Raw genomic sequence first — 21,328 nt, forward strand, 5'->3', positions numbered from 1 at the left:
CGTTCTTCTTGGCTGTGCTGACAAGGCTGGTCTTGGTTGCACGTTTCGGCACAAGTACGGCACAAGGGAAACATCAGTTTGCCTTGACAATGGTGAGGTAAGACGGGATGGTATAGGTTCGTGGGAGGCAAAACTTTGCACTTGATCAAGCCTTCGTATTGTCGAATGTTGACCAGGTCGATGTGTTCCGTCAACAATTGCGGGTGCCCTACAGGAAAGCGACAATATTTGCACACGTAGGGATACAGCGAACACACGTCCAAGTATTTGATTTCTTCTCCTTTCTCTTCGTCGGCTTGGTACAGCAAACAGGTGGCATTGGTCCTTCCTCCGTACAAACTATCCCTCGGGTTCAGCGGGTCCATCAGCTTGTAACTTTCCACGAGACGTTTAAACTCGGGATCGGTTTTCATACGGTGATCGTACTCGTGTTCCCACATTTCCACCACTTGGTATCCTTCCTGTTCTAACTTTAGGCGTCGCTGACAAGTGTCCTGGTACAAGTCTTCCATGGTTCGTTGCAAAAACTGATTTTTAGTACCACGGTCAGGGTAACAGACGGGACATCCGTGAAATAAGCAACCGTTAAACTCGTACACGATCTTGGGGTTTTCTAAGTCCCAGCCATCGACCGAATACGTTCCGATGGTCTTTTCGCCCCCTCCGTTGCGGGCATGCTGAATCCACTTGTCTTCCTTGTCGCACAAGTAATGTAACCAACGTAGGGCTTTGACCGAGTATTGACGTTTGACAAAGTGGGTCGTTTGAGGACTGATGACAGCCACGGTGTTTTCAGGCATGAATCGTTGTCGATACACTAAGGAACACGCTTTGGCAATGGTGCAAGCTTCTTTCAAAGGATCGACCCCTCCGTGTTCCATGAACAGTTCTCGAAATTTTCCACAGCAACGCCGTAAAATGTCCACGTCGGAACGACAATACTTTAGCATTTCTTCCTGAAAGTCGAAAGGGTCCGAGGCGTGAGCCTGGTACCAAGCGTAGAAAGCTTCTCGTTGTTCGGTACGCATGTTGTCGGGGTCGTAATAGTGAGCCTCAGGTAAATGGGGTAGAACGGCATGTTGATTGGCTCCCGTATTGAAAAAGTGTGGAAAGTACCCTTTAGCCATTTCTGTCATTCCAAACGTTTTAGGCATTCGACTCAAAGGCATGGCCAAATAGCTCATCGAATCTTTAAACTGTACTTGTCCCACTTGCATGAAAATGATTTTGGCCCCGTTCAAAGTCACTTTAGGACGTTCGGTGCCTTGTTCCGTATAGTACCTCAAAAGAAACTGTCCATCGTATCCGGAAAAATTGTGAGCCATCACCGTGGCATGACGATGACAATCTCCGTAACGTTCGATGTCCTCTTGGCTCCACGTCTTGTCGACGGGGTCTAAGACCCATTGGGCAAAATCGGCTAACGTATTTGGTCCCCGAAAGATTTTTTCACGCCCTCCAGGAATCTTGCTGCAGTGAGGGCAATGACTGAAGATAGGTTCTTGAATGCACTTCTCGCACGCTCGATGAGCCACGCAGAAATTAGGGATGTGAATGCCAGTCTCTTGCATGCATTCGAAATCGAAAAAGATGAAATTGCCTTTCTTCTTGTGACCGTCCTCTTTCTCTGGTGGGGGTTGGTATTTTTGCACGTAACATTGGTGTTCCAAGTCCACGATGTGGTGACAAATGTGACATTTTTTCTTTCCTGAACATACGTGTGCCTTGGTATTATTGGTACGTATGACTTGTTCACACGTAGAGCACAATCTCAGCAGTTGACAAGCACATTTCTTCTGTGAACCTTGCGTCTTCAAATGTTGTTGGTAACATTTAGGGCTGACAAACGTGCGCAGACAAGTGGAACAAGGCACTGGTTCTTCGCTCAGACAGGGTGGAGAGGCCAAACATCCTGAGCATTTCCATCCACAATGTTTGTGTTGCTCTCGATTATTATAACCATAGTCACATTTCTCACAATAATAAACATATCTCAGGAATCCAGTGATACTGGTAATGGTATCGAAATGGTCATCGTGATGATAAAGGTGAATGTATTTTCCGTCCTTAAAGTCTTGGCCTCGAAACAACAGAGGTCCGCGCACTTCTTGAGGGTGCACTTTCAAGGTGTATCGTGGAGCTAGGGCATCTTGCAATTTTTGCATCTCTGGAATGCCACAGGGTGTGTCTTTGGGCAATCCGGCTTGTTGTAACAGGAGTTCTGCTTCATTTCGTTGTTTGGCTCGGTCGGAACGTTGAATAGTGTCCCAGGTTCTTTTCCATTCTACCGTGTCGTTCTTGTTGGCATAGGTTCGTCCCACCACGATGGCACGGGCTAAACACATCTGGTCATGAGGGTTGTTAATTCGGACGAGACTCGTTTTGGTGTTGCGAAGGTCGTCCACCAATAACATCTTTTTGCGTCCTGTCCCTTGATGAGGAGAGACGTGGGTCATGTCCAGTGTGGCTTTACCATCGGTGATGTCAAACTGATCATTAGATTGTTGTACGTGTTGAATCTTGTCCATGACTTTGGAAGCAGTCAATTCTGCAGGGGTGCTAAACTCGATCCAAACAGGGGATTTCAAACCGTCGTGTTGTATGGAAAGTCTCAAGCGATCGTCTTCTTTGGGTTGACATTGCTGCTTGAGTGAAGTGAGCAAAGAATCCCACACCTCGGTGATGAACACTTCTGCTTTCTCTAACGGCACTTCAGCCTTGAAATCTTTAAACTTCACCGTGTATTTGTAAGCCGTGGTTCTAAATTTTCTAGAGGAGCGCTTTTCCGTCTCTCGAATGGAATAGTACTTTTCAGGGTTGACAAAGGGTGGTGAACTTGGTTTAGAGGTTTCAAATTCTGGTTCACTCATGTCCTCTTCAAAATCACTGGCATGAATTTGTGCCAAGATTTCAGCCCTGGTACGAGGCGATAGATCACGTTTCTGCCTCTTACTTTCTTCTTCTTCTTTCTTCTCGAATGAATGGGATCGTTTCATCTTGAAAGCAAAAAGTCAAATGACTCAAGTTCAAACACCATAAACTACTTTATAGTCATAGCAGACCAGCGTATATAAAAGGGTGTGTGTCTTGTCCTTTCACTATTCATTTCACTCTCAAGCCGAGCACAACGATGGAAGAGACTGACCAGATGGAACGTTTCGTCAGAGCTTTGCGAGGGGTCATTAGAAAATTCTCTTCAGACCAGCCTACGGACTACTCTCCTTCCTTTAGAGATAAAAGTCAAGATACTTGCTATATCTGTCAGAACAAAGGGCATTGGTCTTCAGAGTGTCCAGACCGTCAAAAAAGAAAAAAAACAGGGGATAAAAAAGACAAAAGTCAAGATACCTGTTATTATTGTAAAGAAAAAGGACATTGGTCTCCAGATTGCCCAAAAAAGAAACAAGAGGAGTCAGAAGAAAAGAGGAATTCTTCAGAAGAAGAGAGGGATTGTTCAGAGGAAGAGAGGGATTCTTCTGACGAAGAAAGAAGACAGGTGAAGAAAAAGAAACAGGAGAAAAAAAGAAGAAGGGAAGAAAGTGAGGAGGAAGAAGAGGAAAAGAGTGTGACGGTGAAGAAATTCAAAAAACAGAGAGACTAAACAAGGAGAAAAGAAGAAATCAATTAACTTTTCATTAAAGTGTTGTGTTGTGAATTGTGAATTGGATTGTAAAAAATGGAGAAAAGAATAAATGAATGATATAAGGTAAGTGTCTTTGAGTTGTGATTTTAAAATAAGAAGCTACACTCACGCACTCATAGACAGACACGTACAATAAGGGTAAAATGGGTGGGGTTTATTTTTTTTTTGAGTTATTGGCAAATTGAAATTGTATTTCTTTTCGAGAAATGTGGGTGGCCCTGAAAAGGGCCTTTTTCTTCATGGTGAAAGGGTGAGTTTAAGCAATCAACTTTAACTGCCTTATGCCTTTGCCACGGCCAAGGCCTACTTCTGGACTGCGTAATGTTGATGATGATGATAATGATTGGGTTGAAATCACTAAGGGTGGTACGGTAGGCTTAGTCACAGGGTTGACGTGTTTAGCTCGGGAAGGTCGTATTCTCTTCGGTCGTGATAAAGAAGTCTGATACATTTGTTTCAGACTTCTTAACTCCGCTAAAATGTCCAACAGTACCGTGACCGTTTGATTTTCACCCTCTTGTTTCTTTGCTGCTACTTCTTCTTGCTGTTGTTTTTTTCTTACCTCTTCTTCTTGTTGCTGTTGCTGTAGGAGAAAAGCCTGTTCCGCTTCCTTTTGTCGTTGTATAAATTTCTCCAATTCTTCTTTCTGTCTCTGTCTAAAATTCTCCACTTGCGGTAATGAAGAAGGTAACGAAGGTTCCGGAACAAATTCTTGCGAGGAGAGAAAATCCACAAAATCCCAATTCACCTCTTCTGAAAGTAAGTCCGAGTTCCCTTGGGCAGTCTCCCCTGCTGGTGCACCCCAATGGATCGTTTTCTGAGTTTCCGTCATGTTGAATCACTGTCGCATAGATTGACTGCACACAAGCGCTAGCGAATCTAAATAGACTATGTGACGTCACAGACTGCTCTCTTCGGATTGGATGCGAGCTGACTGAATTCTGTAACGCGTGTTCGGATTGGTAAATGAACTCAATCCGTTTCAATCCTTCCTCCGCCTATAAATAAGCGCCGTTCAATGCATTGATTCACCTGTTCTCGTCGCTTCAAGATGTGGACTACAGTTGAGTCATCCACCCTTGTGTCTTCCATGATGTTTCGGACAGACTTGCTCATGTATGTCCGATCGAAGTGGACCGTTGTCCACAGGACCAACACCAGCCTGTGGATACGTAGGATCTACGTCGAAAGACAAGGATGCCTGAAAAGAGTGCTGATGTACGGACCAACAGTAAGACGCAGCCTAAGGACAAGAAGAAGACCAATGCGGTGCCATTTATGTTAATGAATACATTAACATAAAAATCAAAGGCCCTTTTCAGGGCCAGCCATATTTCTCGAAAAGAGATAGTCTTTGAATTGCCTACCCCTTTTTTAAAAAAATTTAAAAAAAAAAAATCCCATGTTAAATTCCCCTTGTCCGTAGAGTGACCCACGATTTATTGCCATGTTAAATTCCCCTTGTCCGTAGAGTGACCCACGATTTTCTCCATGTTAATTCCCCTTGTCCGTAGAGTGACCCACGATTTTTCTCCATGTTAAATTTCCATTGTCCGTAGAGTGACCCAGGGGTCCCTGTAATGCTAATTCCCATTGTCCGTAGGGTGACCCCTTTCACTACTCACGTCGGCGACTTCAGCACGAAGTTCTCCTGTATCTTCAAGTATTTCCTCACCAAAAGTTGGAGGTTGAACCCCAGCTATACCAGCTGAAAGATCTCGTAAAATCTTCTTTGTTTGTTTAGTTCTTCTTGCTATTTTTTCGGTTTGTTCTGCTGTTTGTTTTGATACCGGAAGAAGGTCTTCCTTGATGACTGTTTAACTTTCTCAGTAGCTGCAGTGACGGGCTTAAACAGTTTTTTAGTGTCTTCTTCGTACTCAACTTGTGCTTCTTGCTGCGCTTGTAGATTTTTTCTAAATGAATCTCGCACGGGAAGAAATTTTTTAATTGCTTCTAGTCTCTCTCGTGCTATTCTTGCAGTATGAGATTCTGGATGTACCATTATTTTTAATATAACAATTTTTTAATTAATAGCAGCAGAGAGGGCTCGTCTACAATTCTGTTTGGGACAAACAATAACCGTAGACGTGGTATTGACCTCTATGAAGGGTCACTATCTTTTTTTTTTGTCTAAAAACAAAGGGTGACCATTCCCTATAGTGGTCTGATCGCCCTCTCTGCTGTTAATACAGCAAAATGTACAACAGATAAAAATATAATTCACTTCACTATACAATATAATCCTTCAGTACCTAGTATAGGCCATAGTTAATAAATATTGGAATCTCCTAAATTTATCAAATACAAATAGCGTAAAAACAATTTACAAAAATAGACTAATTTTTACTTATAGAAGACCCAATAATTTGCACGATTTAAAAAAAAAAAAAACTAAACAGACTGAAAACAAAAAAAAACTATTTTTCATCATCTAAATGCAACAGACATCGTTGCTCTCAATGTGCATATATAAGAGAAAGTACTTCTTTTGGCAGCGCCAATACAGAAGAAGTATTTTCTCTACGTTATAGCACTAACTGCGCGTATCAACTGATGTGATTTAATTGATAACCTGTAAAAAATGTAACATGCAATATGTTGGACAAACACTTCAACTATATAAAATTGTATAAAATGTTGATATTTCAATAAATTTTAATACCAATAATCACTCTACTCGATTTTTCTTCATGCCAATTTATATTGTACATGGACACATGAACACACTCATGAAAGAAAGTTATTGGATTCATAAGATACTTTGTATGATAATGGCCTTAATACCAAGGCACTATATAAAATTGTATGAAATGTTAATTAAAAGATTGATATGTTGTATGTCCTTTATAAAAAATGCAATTGTATGTATGACGGTTGTCTCTATTTTATTAACTTACTATAATTTTAAATGAACTTTTCGCACTTTTCGTAACTTTTCGCATTTTAGTCATACCGATTTGTTCTGATAAATACTTTAACCCTTTTTATATTACAATCCTCAGTGCACAAAAAAAAAACATTGATATTACAGCTTACTTTGTGAGAAAGGATTAACACATTTATTAGTTCTTTTCGTTGTTGTTTTGTTCTTTGTATACGAAATTACTCCTAGCTTGGATCTTAGTGTGTATGTTAGCAGTGGACTTCCGGTTATAGTAGGGTACTAGCGCAAGATACTTTTGTTTCCACAGGGGCGAATTTTTGCAATTTGAATTTTCCCGCAGTGGATGTAAAGATCATCCGTATCGATTAGGTAATGAATGATGGATAAACAATCAATTTCTTAAATATCTGCATGATTAATGGAATAATTATTTCCCATATAAAGAGCTTTTTACCTGAGCGAAAGACAAACAACCAATCCACCCCCGATCATTAACCAATAACATGGAATTTTTTATTTTTTATTTATATTATCAGACTAAAACTTTTTAACAATCACATTAGCCCAGTCGAAATTCGTCGAAACATAAACTATCACTGGAGCTTAACGTTAGATTATGTTACGTTTTTATGTGGATCGTACCCTCTCTGTTTAGTCCTACATGTAAGACAGCACATTTTGATTTTGTTGAGGTGCTATGTCTTACTATCCAAATAACGGCCTTGTATTGTGTGTTCCGATGTCGTTGACATCGGAATGAGTAATCAGAGTTTCAGAAACATCTCACACATTTGGCAGCCTATATCGACATTTTTCCACTAATTTATGTGTAATTAATATACTTACTGTACTGTCTTTATCCTGGTGGAATGAAAATATGACACTAGCAAAAGGGTGCATTTTCACGTTCCGTTGACATACATTTGAATTTGTTGCGATGCAACGGTAGTCGAGGTATGCCGAAGTAAGTTCAAGTAGAATGATGTTTGGGATTTGTTTCTTGAACGAAACGAACTGTTGCTTATAGTTCCCATAGGCATAATATATTTTTATTCGTTTCGTTAAAAAATAATGTTTCAACTTTATCCTATTTCGGCATTCTCGGCTTTCATCGCTTTCCAGCCAACTGAAAAGTAGGCCAAAGAAACTTGAAAACGGGTCCATTTCTTTTGTGAGAATTTGAATTAGAGAAAAGGCATCATAGTAAAGTCTGACTAAAACATTATAACTTTACTTTGTAGAAAAGCATCATTATTTTAGTTGTCAGTTGTGTGAAATATTCCTGAAAAATTTACTTTCGATACGATATTAGTCGACATCAAATCACACTACACAGTGCCATTAGTTAAGCTGTAAGACCCCGACTCCCACAACATAAATATCAGCGTCGGGTCTTACAGTTAGGACTACCTCTCTGTTATAAAGACAAGACTGGAAGGGTAATCTTCGATGCCCTTCATTGGAGTTCAGGCCAATGGATTATTGTCCCTTGCAGTGTTGCTTTGACATTATTCTTGGTTTACAATAAATTCTTGTCTGCACCACTTTAGTAGCTTGTATTATCGATTTACCCAGAGGCCTTTGAAATTATATCACTGTAATAAGAAAATGTCGGAATATCCACACAAAAAGAAACAAACGCAATATATATACACTGTTGTCGGGCATTTTTGCGCACCTAAGGTTTCCATCTCCAATATTGAAGCAAAATGTTTACCAAATTTGACCGATGAAAAAAAAAATACTGCAATACTTACCATTTGAAAAGAGGCATTTGTCACCAGAATATTCTGTTCAAAATAATATTAATTTTGGACACATGGGATACCACCCCAGTGTTTTCTTGACTCGAGATATGTCGGCCTATTCTGCTCACAGCTTTGAAAAGATGTAATGTTTATCCATTGGGATATAGAAATGAAATAGATTACTTTCAACTGTTTAGGTCAGCAATTAGGTCAGGATTATAGCTAGTTTTACAAAATTCGACGTAACAGTGCAATAGATGGCAAGAGATATTAAGCAACCTAAATCAATCTTGTAAAAAAATTAGTAAAGGTGAACATTTTATAAAAAGAAAGCTTTTGCGTGGAAGAGAAACAACATCGAATAGGATGTAATATGTTTACAATGTTTTATTTATGGGGAAGAATTACTAAAGAATTTAGAAACAGACTACAGGGAATTTCTTGAGAATTTATGTTCTGTCGGCAAGTTGACACATTGAGTAGCAGATGATATTTGTACATGTGGGATAACTTGCAAAATTAGAAACTTGGATTAAGATGCAGAATTTTTGAAGGTAGTACATTTTCATGTTTTTTAAAATGTATTTATTTGTATGATTCTAAAAGATACATAGTAAATAGGATTTTCTGGGTTACAGGTTTAAGAGGTGATTGAGTTGGTCTTTATGTTGACATTTAGAAATCATATTTACATATACCTTTCGAGTCGAAATGTGGGATATTTTTTTATACTTTATGGATATCCTTTTTCTTGATTAAAGTATGATTGTTCTTTCTTGATACAAAATGTATTTTTGATCCAGAATAGCATGTGATTTAATGTTTACAGAAATGACGTATCATTCTGCAGAATTGGCTGACATGGTGGTATATATATAAACACAAGGTGGCAACACATTCTCTTGGAGCGTGTGGTGGGTGCTGAATACAAATCATAATTTTCTGATATGGCCCACAAAATCATTTGACAGATCTTGCCTTATGTAGGAGAACAAGTGTTAATCATATGCCATAGTAAAAAACTTTCCTTAAATTATGTGGCAGCTAACCTTGCTATGACATAGTGTACCAGCTATGTATAAGGGACCTACCACTTATTTAGGGGGTGATGGGGAAAAGTGATAAAAATAAAAATATACCCCTGCCAGGTAAGTGGAATTTAAGTCTGGGCAATTGATTTTTTTATATATGCCTCTACTAGTCCAACACCAGAAGCACTTATGGGATGATCTTTTGTCTGTCCATTAGGACAAGTTTGTTATTGCTACTCCTGAACTACTTGAAGAATTGTCAGGAAACTATGTACACACATTCATCCCATGGTCTGGTTTGTCCTTAATGAAAATCGTGACAAATAGTAAGGCGACCAATAGCCTGTTAAATCAACCTATTCTGTGTTGATAATGATGGACAATATGTGGGTCTGCTGTCACCTGTTTATTAAAATATGCAATTTTGCTGCATGCCAGATCTTTTTGGAACACACCTGTGTACTGTTTAGACACTTCCTGTTATTTGGTAAGAGCCATATCTGGCGCAGAGTTCAAAGTGGCGACAGGACAGAGGGTTATGTTATTCCATGTGGATTTACAAGTCACCAAACAGCTATTGATCTGTAAATAGTATGTATGTATTACAAAAGAACCCCATAGCTGATGGTAGCTCAAAAGCTGAAAGAAATACCAGTAAAAATGTATTAAATATACACTGATGTGTACAGACAAGTGTGTTTGCAGATTTTTGCAGGTTTTAGTGAATATAAAATATCAGGCCCAAAACCGTCAGTCAGTATCATTATAGGTGTGGGACTAATTCATCGACCTTCAGCCACCACCTTGAAAATCTTACTGTTACTTCTTTTCAGTGGATTTTATATTAACATGGAGTTTTCACTAAAAGTCTGCTTAGTTATAAATGAAAATGGTGCCCATCTGATGTCCAAATATGAATGCCATGACAAATATCTTGAAAGTCTTGTTATAGCTAATCCTTGTGAATGAATGAATAATAATATCAACTTAAGTTTTCACTTAAAAACTTCATATGAAGTATAGATGGTCCTTAATGAAAGTTGTGGTCCTTAATGAAAGTTTTACCAATCTGATGCCCAGTATGGCCATGATGATAGTCGCCATCTTGAAAACTTGTTATTGCTTCCTTCTGAATGGCTGGCCATGTCATGATGGTGTTTTCACTACAAGCCTTCCCATGATGTCTAGTTGGTCCTCAATGACAAGGCTTGTCATATAGTCATAGCATTTTCACATAAAGCCTTCCCCTGATGTCTAGTTGGTCCTCAATGACAAGCCTAGTCATACAGAGTGTTTTCACTACAAGCCTTTCCATGATGTCTAGTTGGTCCTCAATGACAAGGCTAGTCATATAGTCATTGTATTTTCACAAAAAGCCTTCCCATGATGTCTAGTTGGTCCTCAATGACAAGGCTAGTCATATAGTCATTGTATTTTCACAAAAAGCCTTCCCATGATGTCTAGTTGGTCCTCAATGACAAGGCTAGTCATATAGTCATTGTATTTTCACAAAAAGCCTTCCCATGATGTCTAGTTGGTCCTCAATGACAAGGCTAGTCATATAGTCATTGTATTTTCACAAAAAGCCTTCCCATGATGTCTAGTTGGTCCTCAATGACAAGGCTAGTCATATAGTCATTGTATTTTCACAAAAAGCCTTCCCATGATGTCTAGTTGGTCCTCAATGACAAGGCTAGTCATATAGTCATTGTATTTTCACAAAAAGCCTTCCCATGATGTCTAGTTGGTCCTCAGTGACAAGGCTAGTCATATAGTCATTGTATTTTCACAAAAAGCCATATCATGATGTCTAGTTGGTCCTCAATGACAAGGCTAGTCATATAGTCATTGTATTTTCACAAAAAGCCATATCATGATGTCTAGTTGGTCCTCAATGACAAGGCTAGTCATATAGTCATTGTATTTTCACAAAAAGCCTTCCCATGATGTCTAGTTGGTCCTCAATGACAAGGCTAGTCATATAGTCATTGTATTTTCACAAAAAGCCTTCCCATGATGTCTAGTTGGTCCTCAATGACAAGGCTAGTCATATAGTCATTGTATTTTCACAAAAAGCCATATCATGATGTCTAGTTGGTCCTCAATGACAAGGCTAGTCATATAGTCATTGTATTTTCACAAAAAGCCATATCATGATGTCTAGTTGGTCCTCAATGACCAGGCTAGTCATATAGTCATTGTATTTTCTCAAAAAGCCATATCATGATGTCTAGTTGGTCCTCAATGACAAGGCTAGTCATATAGTCATTGTATTTTCACAAAAAGCCTTCCCATGATGTCTAGTTGGTCCTCAATGACAAGGCTAGTCATATAGTCATTGTATTTTCACAAAAAGCCTTCCCATGATGTCTAGTTGGTCCTCAATGACAAGGCTAGTCATATAGCCATTGTATTTTCACAAAAAGCCATATCATGATGTCTAGTTGGTCCTCAATGACAAGGCTAGTCATATAGTCATTGTATTTTCACAAAAAGCCTTCCCATGATGTCTAGTTGGTCCTCAATGACAAGGCTAGTCATATAGTCATTGTATTTTCACAAAAAGCCTTCCCATGATGTCTAGTTGGTCCTCAATGACAAGGCTAGTCATATAGTCATTGTATTTTCACAAAAAGCCATATCATGATGTCTAGTTGGTCCTCAATGACAAGGCTAGTCATATAGTCATTGTATTTTCACAAAAAGCCTTCCCATGATGTCTAGTTGGTCCACAATGACAAGGCTAGTCATATAGTCATTGTATTTTCACAAAAAGCCTTCCCATGATGTCTAGTTGGTCCTCAATGACAAGGCTAGTCATATAGTCATTGTATTTTCACAAAAAGCCATATCATGATGTCTAGTTGGTCCTCAATGACAAGGCTAGTCATATAGTCATTGTATTTTCACAAAAAGCCTTCCCATGATGTCTAGTTGGTCCTCAATGACAAGGCTAGTCATATAGTCATTGTAATTTCACAAAAAGCCATATCATGATGTCTAGTTGGTCCTCAATGACCAGGCTAGTCATATAGTCATTGTATTTTCACAAAAAGCCTTCCCATGATGTCTAGTTGGTCCTCAATGACAAGGCTAGTCATATAGTCATTGTATTTTCGCAAAAAGCCTTCCCATGATGTCTAGTTGGTCCTCAATGACAAGGCTAGTCATATAGTCATTGTATTTTCACAAAAAGCCATATCATGATGTCTAGTTGGTCCTCAATGACAAGGCTAGTCATATAGTCATTGTATTTTCACAAAAAGCCTTCCCATGATGTCTAGTTGGTCCTCAATGACAAGGCTAGTCATATAGTCATTGTATTTTCACAAAAAGCCTTCCCATGATGTCTAGTTGGTCCTCAATGACAAGGCTAGTCATATAGTCATTGTATTTTCACAAAAAGCCATATCATGATGTCTAGTTGGTCCTCAATGACAAGGCTAGTCATATAGTCATTGTATTTTCACAAAAAGCCTTCCCATGATGTCTAGTTGGTCCTCAATGACAAGGCTAGTCATATAGTCATTGTATTTTCACAAAAAGCCTTCCCATGATGTCTAGTTGGTCCTCAATGACAAGGCTAGTCATATAGTCATTGTATTTTCACAAAAAGCCTTCCCATGATGTCTAGTTGGTCCTCAATGACAAGGCTAGTCATATAGTCATTGTATTTTCACAAAAAGCCATATCATGATGTCTAGTTGGTCCTCAATGACAAGGCTAGTCATATAGTCATTGTATTTTCACAAAAAGCCATTTCATGATGTCTAGTTGGTCCTCAATGACCAGGCTAGTCATATAGTCATTGTAATTTCACAAAAAGCCATATCATGATGTCTAGTTGGTCCTCAATGACAAGGCTAGTCATATAGTCATTGTAATTTCACAAAAAGCCATATCATGATGTCTAGTTGGTCCTCAATGACAAGGCTAGTCATATAGTCATTGTATTTTCACAAAAAGCCATATCATGATGTCTAGTTAGTCCTCAATGACAAGGCTAGTCATATAGTCATTGTATTTTCACAAAAAGCCATATCATGATGTCTAGTTAGTCCTCAATGACAAGGCTAGTCATATAGTCATTGTATTTTCACAAAAAGCCTTCCCATGATGTCTAGTTGGTCCTCAATGACAAGGCTAGTCATATAGTCATTGTATTTTCACAAAAAGCCTTCCCATGATGTCTAGTTGGTCCTCAATGACAAGGCTAGTCATATAGTCATTGTATTTTCACAAAAAGCCATATCATGATGTCTAGTTGGTCCTCAATGACAAGGCTAGTCATATAGTCATTGTATTTTCACAAAAAGCCATATCATGATGTCTAGTTGGTCCTCAATGACCAGGCTAGTCATATAGTCATTGTAATTTCACAAAAAGCCATATCATGATGTCTAGTTGGTCCTCAATGACAAGGCTAGTCATATAGTCATTGTAATTTCACAAAAAGCCATATCATGATGTCTAGTTGGTCCTCAATGACAAGGCTAGTCATATAGTCATTGTATTTTCACAAAAAGCCATATCATGATGTCTAGTTAGTCCTCAATGACAAGGCTAGTCATATAGTCATTGTATTTTCACAAAAAGCCATATCATGATGTCTAGTTGGTCCTCAATGACAAGGCTAGTCATATAGTCATTGTATTTTCACAAAAAGCCTTCCCATGATGTCTAGTTGGTCCTCAATGACAAGGCTAGTCATATAGTCATTGTATTTTCACAAAAAGCCATATCATGATGTCTAGTTGGTTCTCAATGATAGGGCTAGTCATATAGTCATAGCATTTTCACATAAAACCTTTCCATGAGGTCTAGTTGGTCGTCAATGAGTTTGATATCCAAGGCCCCCAAAAATATGTGTTTCCTATTGCGCTGGTATTAAAATTAGGGTAGGTACATAGGTCTGTTTTAAACATTATATATACTTCAGTGTATTATGATTAGTATATATACATTGTTCTAATGGCATCAAAGTACTGGTCAAACTCAATTAGATGCAAAAAATCATTTTTTAATTTTATTTTATACAAAAGGATTACCATTGGGGGAATGTGCTAGGGTTGACAGTGAAAAACAGGGACAGTTGGTAGACTGAAAATACACATATTTGGTTTTTCTTGTCCAATATGGCCACCACAGTAATATTAGCATTGTCTTTGTCATAGATCAACCAGCATATTAAAAGTTAAGTTCTACTGATCTAATACATGTACTTCATTAATAACCACTGTATTCGTTTGACAGACTGAGATAAAGGTTTGAGAAGTAGCTACATCTATCAAGATAAAGTCTTGTCCTGCTTGCTCACTATGTTCCAGAAAGTGAGATTGTTACTGATAAAAGTACCCAATCAAACACACATGATGTCTTGGTCAAATTTTTGTGAAATAGCTATATCCACCTTGATCAGTGAACCTTGGTCAGAATTTCAGATTCATGTAAACATGTAACAAAAGAGCCTAAGCAGGTTCTTTATATGTTTGAAAATGCCAAATGGTAAGTTTACATGGTCAAATTTATACTAAACAAGATTTAAAAAATGACAAAGTATTTGGAGCTTCATTTTTACCATCTTAATATTTTCCATCTTTTTCTTTTAGTCCGACTATGAGTGAATTTTCCACCAACACCTTGATGTACTACCTCCTGCTCCTTCCCAGTACACTCATTGTCCTTGTAGTGTGTCTGTTCTTTCGATGGATGGGGCTGAAATTTTTCCGGCATAATTAGACCTCTGTGTGTCAGCTTGCATATTATTATTATGCATGGGTGAGTATTTCTACTGTAGCCCTAGCTGTTGTGATGGAATAAAGCTATTTTATTCTATTCACACATCCAAAACTTAATAGATAACATAATTTTCAAAGCATTCAAAGCTCCCAAACAGTCATTTTACCACTGTTTTTGATTAGTTAGCTCCCCTTTCTCCCCGACAGTGATGCAGGTTTTCTTGGCTATAGAGTTGTCATTTCTTTTTTTTATAACAAATACTGTCTGAAAAGTCACCTTAATTGTTAGCTCCACAAAACAACTCTTAATGCCAAAACTTGCTTCATTGGAAGCTTTTCAAGCTTGTCTACCATAAGCCTTTTCAGGCTTGGTTGCATGCATGAATAAATCATTATTTCAATGATATCACTTCTTGCCTGTGATCTGGAGATCTTCACAGGAGGCTGATTATCAAATTTATTGTCTTCAGCATCTTGCTTGGACATATTATACTTGAAACTGTATTTCATGGCTGGAGATTATGATAGTATTCTTCATGGTGAATTGTACCAAAAATGTTGAATGAAATATTAAATGATGGTATTACAGTGCAACCCTGATATAACGTGCCCTGCTATAATGTGAATTTGGATATAACACAATCGTTTCATGACTCCTGAAATTTCGTATATTCATTCGAACATGAAGATATATTTTTTCTTCAAAGTACATGAAATAGTGTATAAAAATGTATTATCATTATGGGGAAAAGATCGCTTATGAATTTGAATTTAATATGATTGTTCTGTGGTTCTTGAAATTCTAAAGAAATGTAAGTGTATTTTTCTCATACTGGGAAAGAACATTGTTTAAAAGTACGAGAAATAGTGTGTAAAACGTTTATTATCATTTTGGGGAAGAGTTCACGTATGAATTTTAATATAATACGATCGTGGCTTGGCTTCTGAAATTTAACAATATCACCAGGTTCTTGAAATGATACGCCAAAATAAATATCAGAAATGTTACTTATTACTGGTCCATGAGTAAAGTCAGTACGTCATCTTTGACTGTCTTCAATTAATTCTGTATACAATCGTTGCTCAAACAATAGCCAACATGTGTTTCTTCTTTGACTGCATACACAACCATGGGGCAGACAATGCGGTGGTTGATAAAAGATACTCACAGTTTAATAAAGATCAAAAAACAAAAGCTGCCAAGATGTTTGCTGGGCTTGGCAGTGTTATTAGATGCGATCAGTTGACCAGTAAATAATGTCATCTTTATTAGCTGGAAATTGAAAGGGTATGAAATTGTACATGTGTTCAACTGTAATTTTTTAAAATAAAAGTGACTACTGCACTTAGTATTGGGTTTTCTTGTGAACTCTATTAATTTCCTATTTTTTATAAGAATATTTTGCCATTATGGAAAAGCATGTTCACAAACGCAATTTGTTCTCTGCACTGTGCACAAAAATTTTTTAAAATCATTTTGGGGAAGAGATTATGTTTGAATTCAAATATAATACGATCATGGTGTGGCTCTTGAAATTTTAAATACATGTACTTGTATTTATCTCATACCCAGAAAAATACTTTTTTTTAAGGCATGAGAAATAGTGTGTAGATGTTTATTATCACTTTGGGGAAGTGTTGGCATACAAATTCGAATCTAATATGATCGTGGCTTGGCTTCAGAAATTTAAAAATTTCACCAGGTTCTTGAAGTGTTATGCCAAAATAAACATTATCGGAAATGTTACTTATTACTGATCCATGAGCAAAGCCAGTAAGTCATCTTTATAATTGTCTTCAATTAATTCTGTATACAATCGTTGCTCAAACAATAGCAGACATGCGTTTCTTCTTTACCATAACCAAGCAGCAGACAATGCGGTGGTTGATAAAAGAGTCTCACAATTTAATAAACATTTAAAAAAAGTGAAAGCTGCCAAGATATGTGCTGGGCATTGCGGTGTTATTAGATGCAATCAGTTGACCAGTAAATAATGTCGTCTTTATTAGCTGGAAATTGAAAGGGTATGAAATTGTACATGCATTAAGCTTAACAAATTTGTAAACATTACTTGTGACCCTACTGCACTTAGTTCTCGGGCTTTACAATGGTATGTTGTTTGTTTATGAACTAGTTATTAATTTACTATTTTTTAATAATAATAGTTTACCATTATGGAAAAGCAAGTTCACAAACACAAGTTGTTCTCTGTGTTTTGCGCAGTGATTAGTATAGCAGTTTTCACGTTTTTTTTGATATTCACAAAATCTGAAGTAAAAGTTATATACAGTCACGCTGAAAGCATATGTTGATTGTTAATTATTCTTGCTGTAGTCTTTCAGACGAACAGGTGTACAAGTGTTAATTATTGGAAATTTGCAATGGATAAATGTACACGGAAACGCTTATGAAATTTTTTTAGCACTATGAAATTTGTACATACACCGTTCAGAGACCCCGGAACGTAATGAACCATACACGTGCTTCGTCTTTCTTAACCTAATTTTGTTGTTAATTTTTCCCATTGAATTCAGACACATAATGATCTGTGACAAAATTATTAAATAGTTTAAATATGTATGCAGTTTTGGCAATGGAATTACATGTATTATGGATTAATTGCTAGCCCCGACAGTATCATATCAGACAGCAAGTAAACGGTGTTGATAATCTGTTCATGCTGTATATTAGACATTGAATTCAGACACAATGATCTGGAATTTTTTATATTAAATATTGTAAATATGTGTGCAATTTTTCAATGGAATTACATGCATTATTGATGAACTGCATGCCACGATGGCACAGAATAGTAAATGGTATTGATTCATCGTACACATTAGACATGAATACACGTATATGTGCCAATGAGTTGTTCTTTGAAAACAGTAAAATACTGTAACACCCCACATTAACGCGACCCCGATATTAATGCAATCCAATTTTTTGGACCCCAATTATCACATTATAGCAGGGTTCCACTGTAATTCCATATTATTATTATTGTTGTTGTTGTTATTATTATTATTATTATTATTCTGGTGAGTATTTCTACTCAAACACTGAAATCTATACCACTCATTCCCAGCCAGTGATGTGGATTTCTTTGGAGTCAGTTCTTTTGAAAACAACACCTTAAATATGTCTTTGTATAAAGACCACTTTTACTTTTTGTCCCATGAAACCACATTTAAATGCCAAAACTTGCTTCATTGGAAGTATTTCAAGCTTGACAGCATGCATGAATGAATCTAAATTAGGGTAATCCATTTTCTATGACATGACTTGAAGCTATTCACAGCGGACTAGTTATCTCTCTGTCATATTCAGCAGCATTGTGCTAAAGCAATAAAGCATGTTACACTTAAAACTAATTTTCATGGCTGAGATTATAATACTGTCCATAATGGATCAAGCATGTAAATTGACACACACACCACACACACGCAAACACACAAACACACAGAGGTCTAATAACATAGTGCATTGAACAGACAAATAAATGCTGACACATACATACAAAGGTCAAATAATGTAGTGGATTGAACACAAAAATGCTGATACATGCAAAGGATGATAGTGGATTGAACACACAAGTGAATGCTGACACACAGATACAAGGATCTAATGCTGACACAAAGTTTGGAGCTGCAGTGGAAAGGTCTAATGCTGACATGTGTATACAAAAGTTCTAATGCTGACATGTACATACAAAAGTTCTAATGCTGACATGTGGTTAGAACATCTGCCCCGGCCGAGTCATACCAAAGACTTCTAAAAATGGTACTAACAGCTGCCTGGTTATACAAAAAAAAACCACCATACTCCACAATACCATCATCTCTATACCTTTATTTCTTCTTTCACATTTGATGTTTACAGTAAAATATTTCTGTTGTAAACACTTTTTAATTGCTGTTGGACATTATAACACTATTGTATGTATAATTTTCAGTCTTGAAATTGTTAAATGCTAATAAAGGACACTAATGTGTTGATGAGAGAGGCTATTATATTGATGGCTGACAGTGTTGTGTTGATGAGAAACACTGCATTGATGAGGGACACTGTTATATTGATGGCTGAATCTCTTGTGTTGATGCAAGACACTATTTTGTTGATGAGAGACACTATTGATTTGATGAGGGACACTTATGTTGATGACTGACACTGTTGTGTTGATGACTGACACTGTTGTGTTGATGAGGGACACATGTTGTTGCAAGACAGTATTGTGTTGATGAGAGCCACTATTGATTTGATGAGGGACACTGTTATGTTGATGGCTGACACTGTTATGTTGATGCAGTACTCTATTTTGTTGATGAGGGACACTACTGTGTTGATGAGAAACACTATTGTGTTGATGAAGGACACTGTTATGTTGATGCAATACACTATTTTGTTGATGAGGGACACTATTTTGTTGATGAGACACTATTGATTTGATGAGGGACATATGTTGATGGCTGACACTTTTGTGTTGATGGAGGGACACATGTTGATGGCTGACACTGTTGTGTTGATGAGGTACACTATTATATTGATGGCTGACACTATTATGTTTATGAGAAACATTATTGCATTGATGAGGGACACTTATATTGATGGCTGACACTGTTGTGTTGCTGAGGGACACTTTCGCATTGATGCAAGACTCTCTTTTGTTAATGAGGGACACTATTGTGTTGATGAGATAAACTATTGCATTGATTAGGGATACTTTTGTGTTGATGAGTGACACTATCACATTGATACAAGACATTTTTGTTGATGAGGGACACTTGTGTTGATGAGAAACACTGCATTGATGAGGGTCACTGTTATATTGATGGCTGACACTTTTGTATTGATGAGGGACTTGATTTTATTGATGAAAGTGGAAGTTTGTTAACCATCATTTTGTGAATCAGATTTTGTTTGTTGTTTTACGGATATTGAAGGAACTGTTTACTTATTTCATATTTAATTCTTTTCATGAGATAATCAAGTTTAAGTTTAGATGAGAGCTTCATTTGATAAAATTTTACTTGGTATTGCATTATTGCAGTGTTGAATAATTTCATTTTACAGGAGAAAGAAGAATTCTTAACGGTGAAAATGGCAACTAATATTGAAGAAACTGGGTAAGCATAAACGCAAGTGAAAGTAACATTACTTGCTATTTCATACATTAACTTGCAAATACCTTCCAAATAATTCCAAATACAGTAGTCAGAGATCACACTGGCATTAATAATGTTGTTCTTGGGTTTAACGCCATTTTTCAGTACAAGATAGGCTATACATGGTGGCCAGTATTAATGGTGGAGGAAGAGTCCTGGAAAACCCAGGGAAGAACCACCGACCCATGAGAAATAACTGGCAGGCTTTCCCACATACCCACACTAGCCGAGCCTTGGACTTGAACCCACGCAGACATAGGTGAGATGGCAGTGATCTGGAACTGTGAGCGCTTTAGACCACTCTGCCACTCGGGGCCCCTCTGGCATTAATAAAGTTGTTGACCAAAAAATTTAATAATTAATTATTAGTAGATTAATAATCCCTGTCTGTTATCCTTGAAACTTGTAGTTTGTTATTCTGGAAATATCAGTTAATTTTTATCAGTCTGATGTGGAATTAATTTGGTGCACAGGTACACATAGCACAGCAGAACATGTACGGTAAACAGCTGGCATTACTGTAAGAAATCAGCTAATTCACTGTGTCACAAACTTTAGATAGCCAATGTATATGAGCATAAAACAAAAAGAATATTTGCTTGAAACGAGTGAATAACGGATACATTTCATCTCGTGGGTGAAAAACTCTAGTATTGTCATCCACTTGATGGAATATATCTATTTTTCACTCGTTTCAAGCAAATATCCTATATTTAATCCACTGCAGTGTCATCTTGTCAAAACAACCCTTCTGCAAATTTATGATAAATCCTTTTCAGTAAATGAATATTTTTTTTACCTTCCTCATACTGTAAAAAATTATAATTGGAGGCAACATGCTTCCAGAATTGGAAACTGCAAGGACTAAAGTAAGATTTGTTTATCTGCACAAGTTGTAAAAATTCTCACATTATTAACCTCCTTCTTATCAACAGTCTGTCCAGGAATGAGATCAAAATATACTTGAGTTTCATCCATGTTAATGATCATATTAATTATCTTCTCTTTTGATCTTCACAAATTCTTAAATGATTTTATTTTCTCATCCAAATTGTCTGGGATAAATTGGGTAATCAATATCCAAGCACAAAGCACTAGATTGTATCTCCTTAAAAACT

General features: G+C 37.2%; 1 protein-coding gene across 1 annotated transcript in view; it reads left to right on the forward strand.

Annotated features, from left to right (window-relative positions):
• Positions 1-6,804: 6,804 nt before the first annotated feature.
• The window catches only part of LOC149779204 (uncharacterized), a 99,960-nt gene continuing 85,436 nt past the window's right edge, over positions 6,805-21,328 (forward strand). Inside the window, exons 1-3 of the mRNA XM_089939778.1 lie at positions 6,805-6,896; positions 14,916-15,084; positions 20,119-20,171. Coding sequence (XP_089795904.1) covers positions 20,146-20,171 — 26 coding nt within the window. The 5' untranslated portion in view covers positions 6,805-6,896; positions 14,916-15,084; positions 20,119-20,145. The remainder of the gene's footprint in view (positions 6,897-14,915; positions 15,085-20,118; positions 20,172-21,328) is intronic.

The sequence above is a fragment of the Sinohyriopsis cumingii genome, chromosome 17 (genome assembly GCF_028554795.1).
Source record: "Sinohyriopsis cumingii isolate HCF-2022 chromosome 17, ASM2855479v2, whole genome shotgun sequence".
Lineage (NCBI taxonomy): Eukaryota > Metazoa > Mollusca > Bivalvia > Unionida > Unionidae > Sinohyriopsis > Sinohyriopsis cumingii.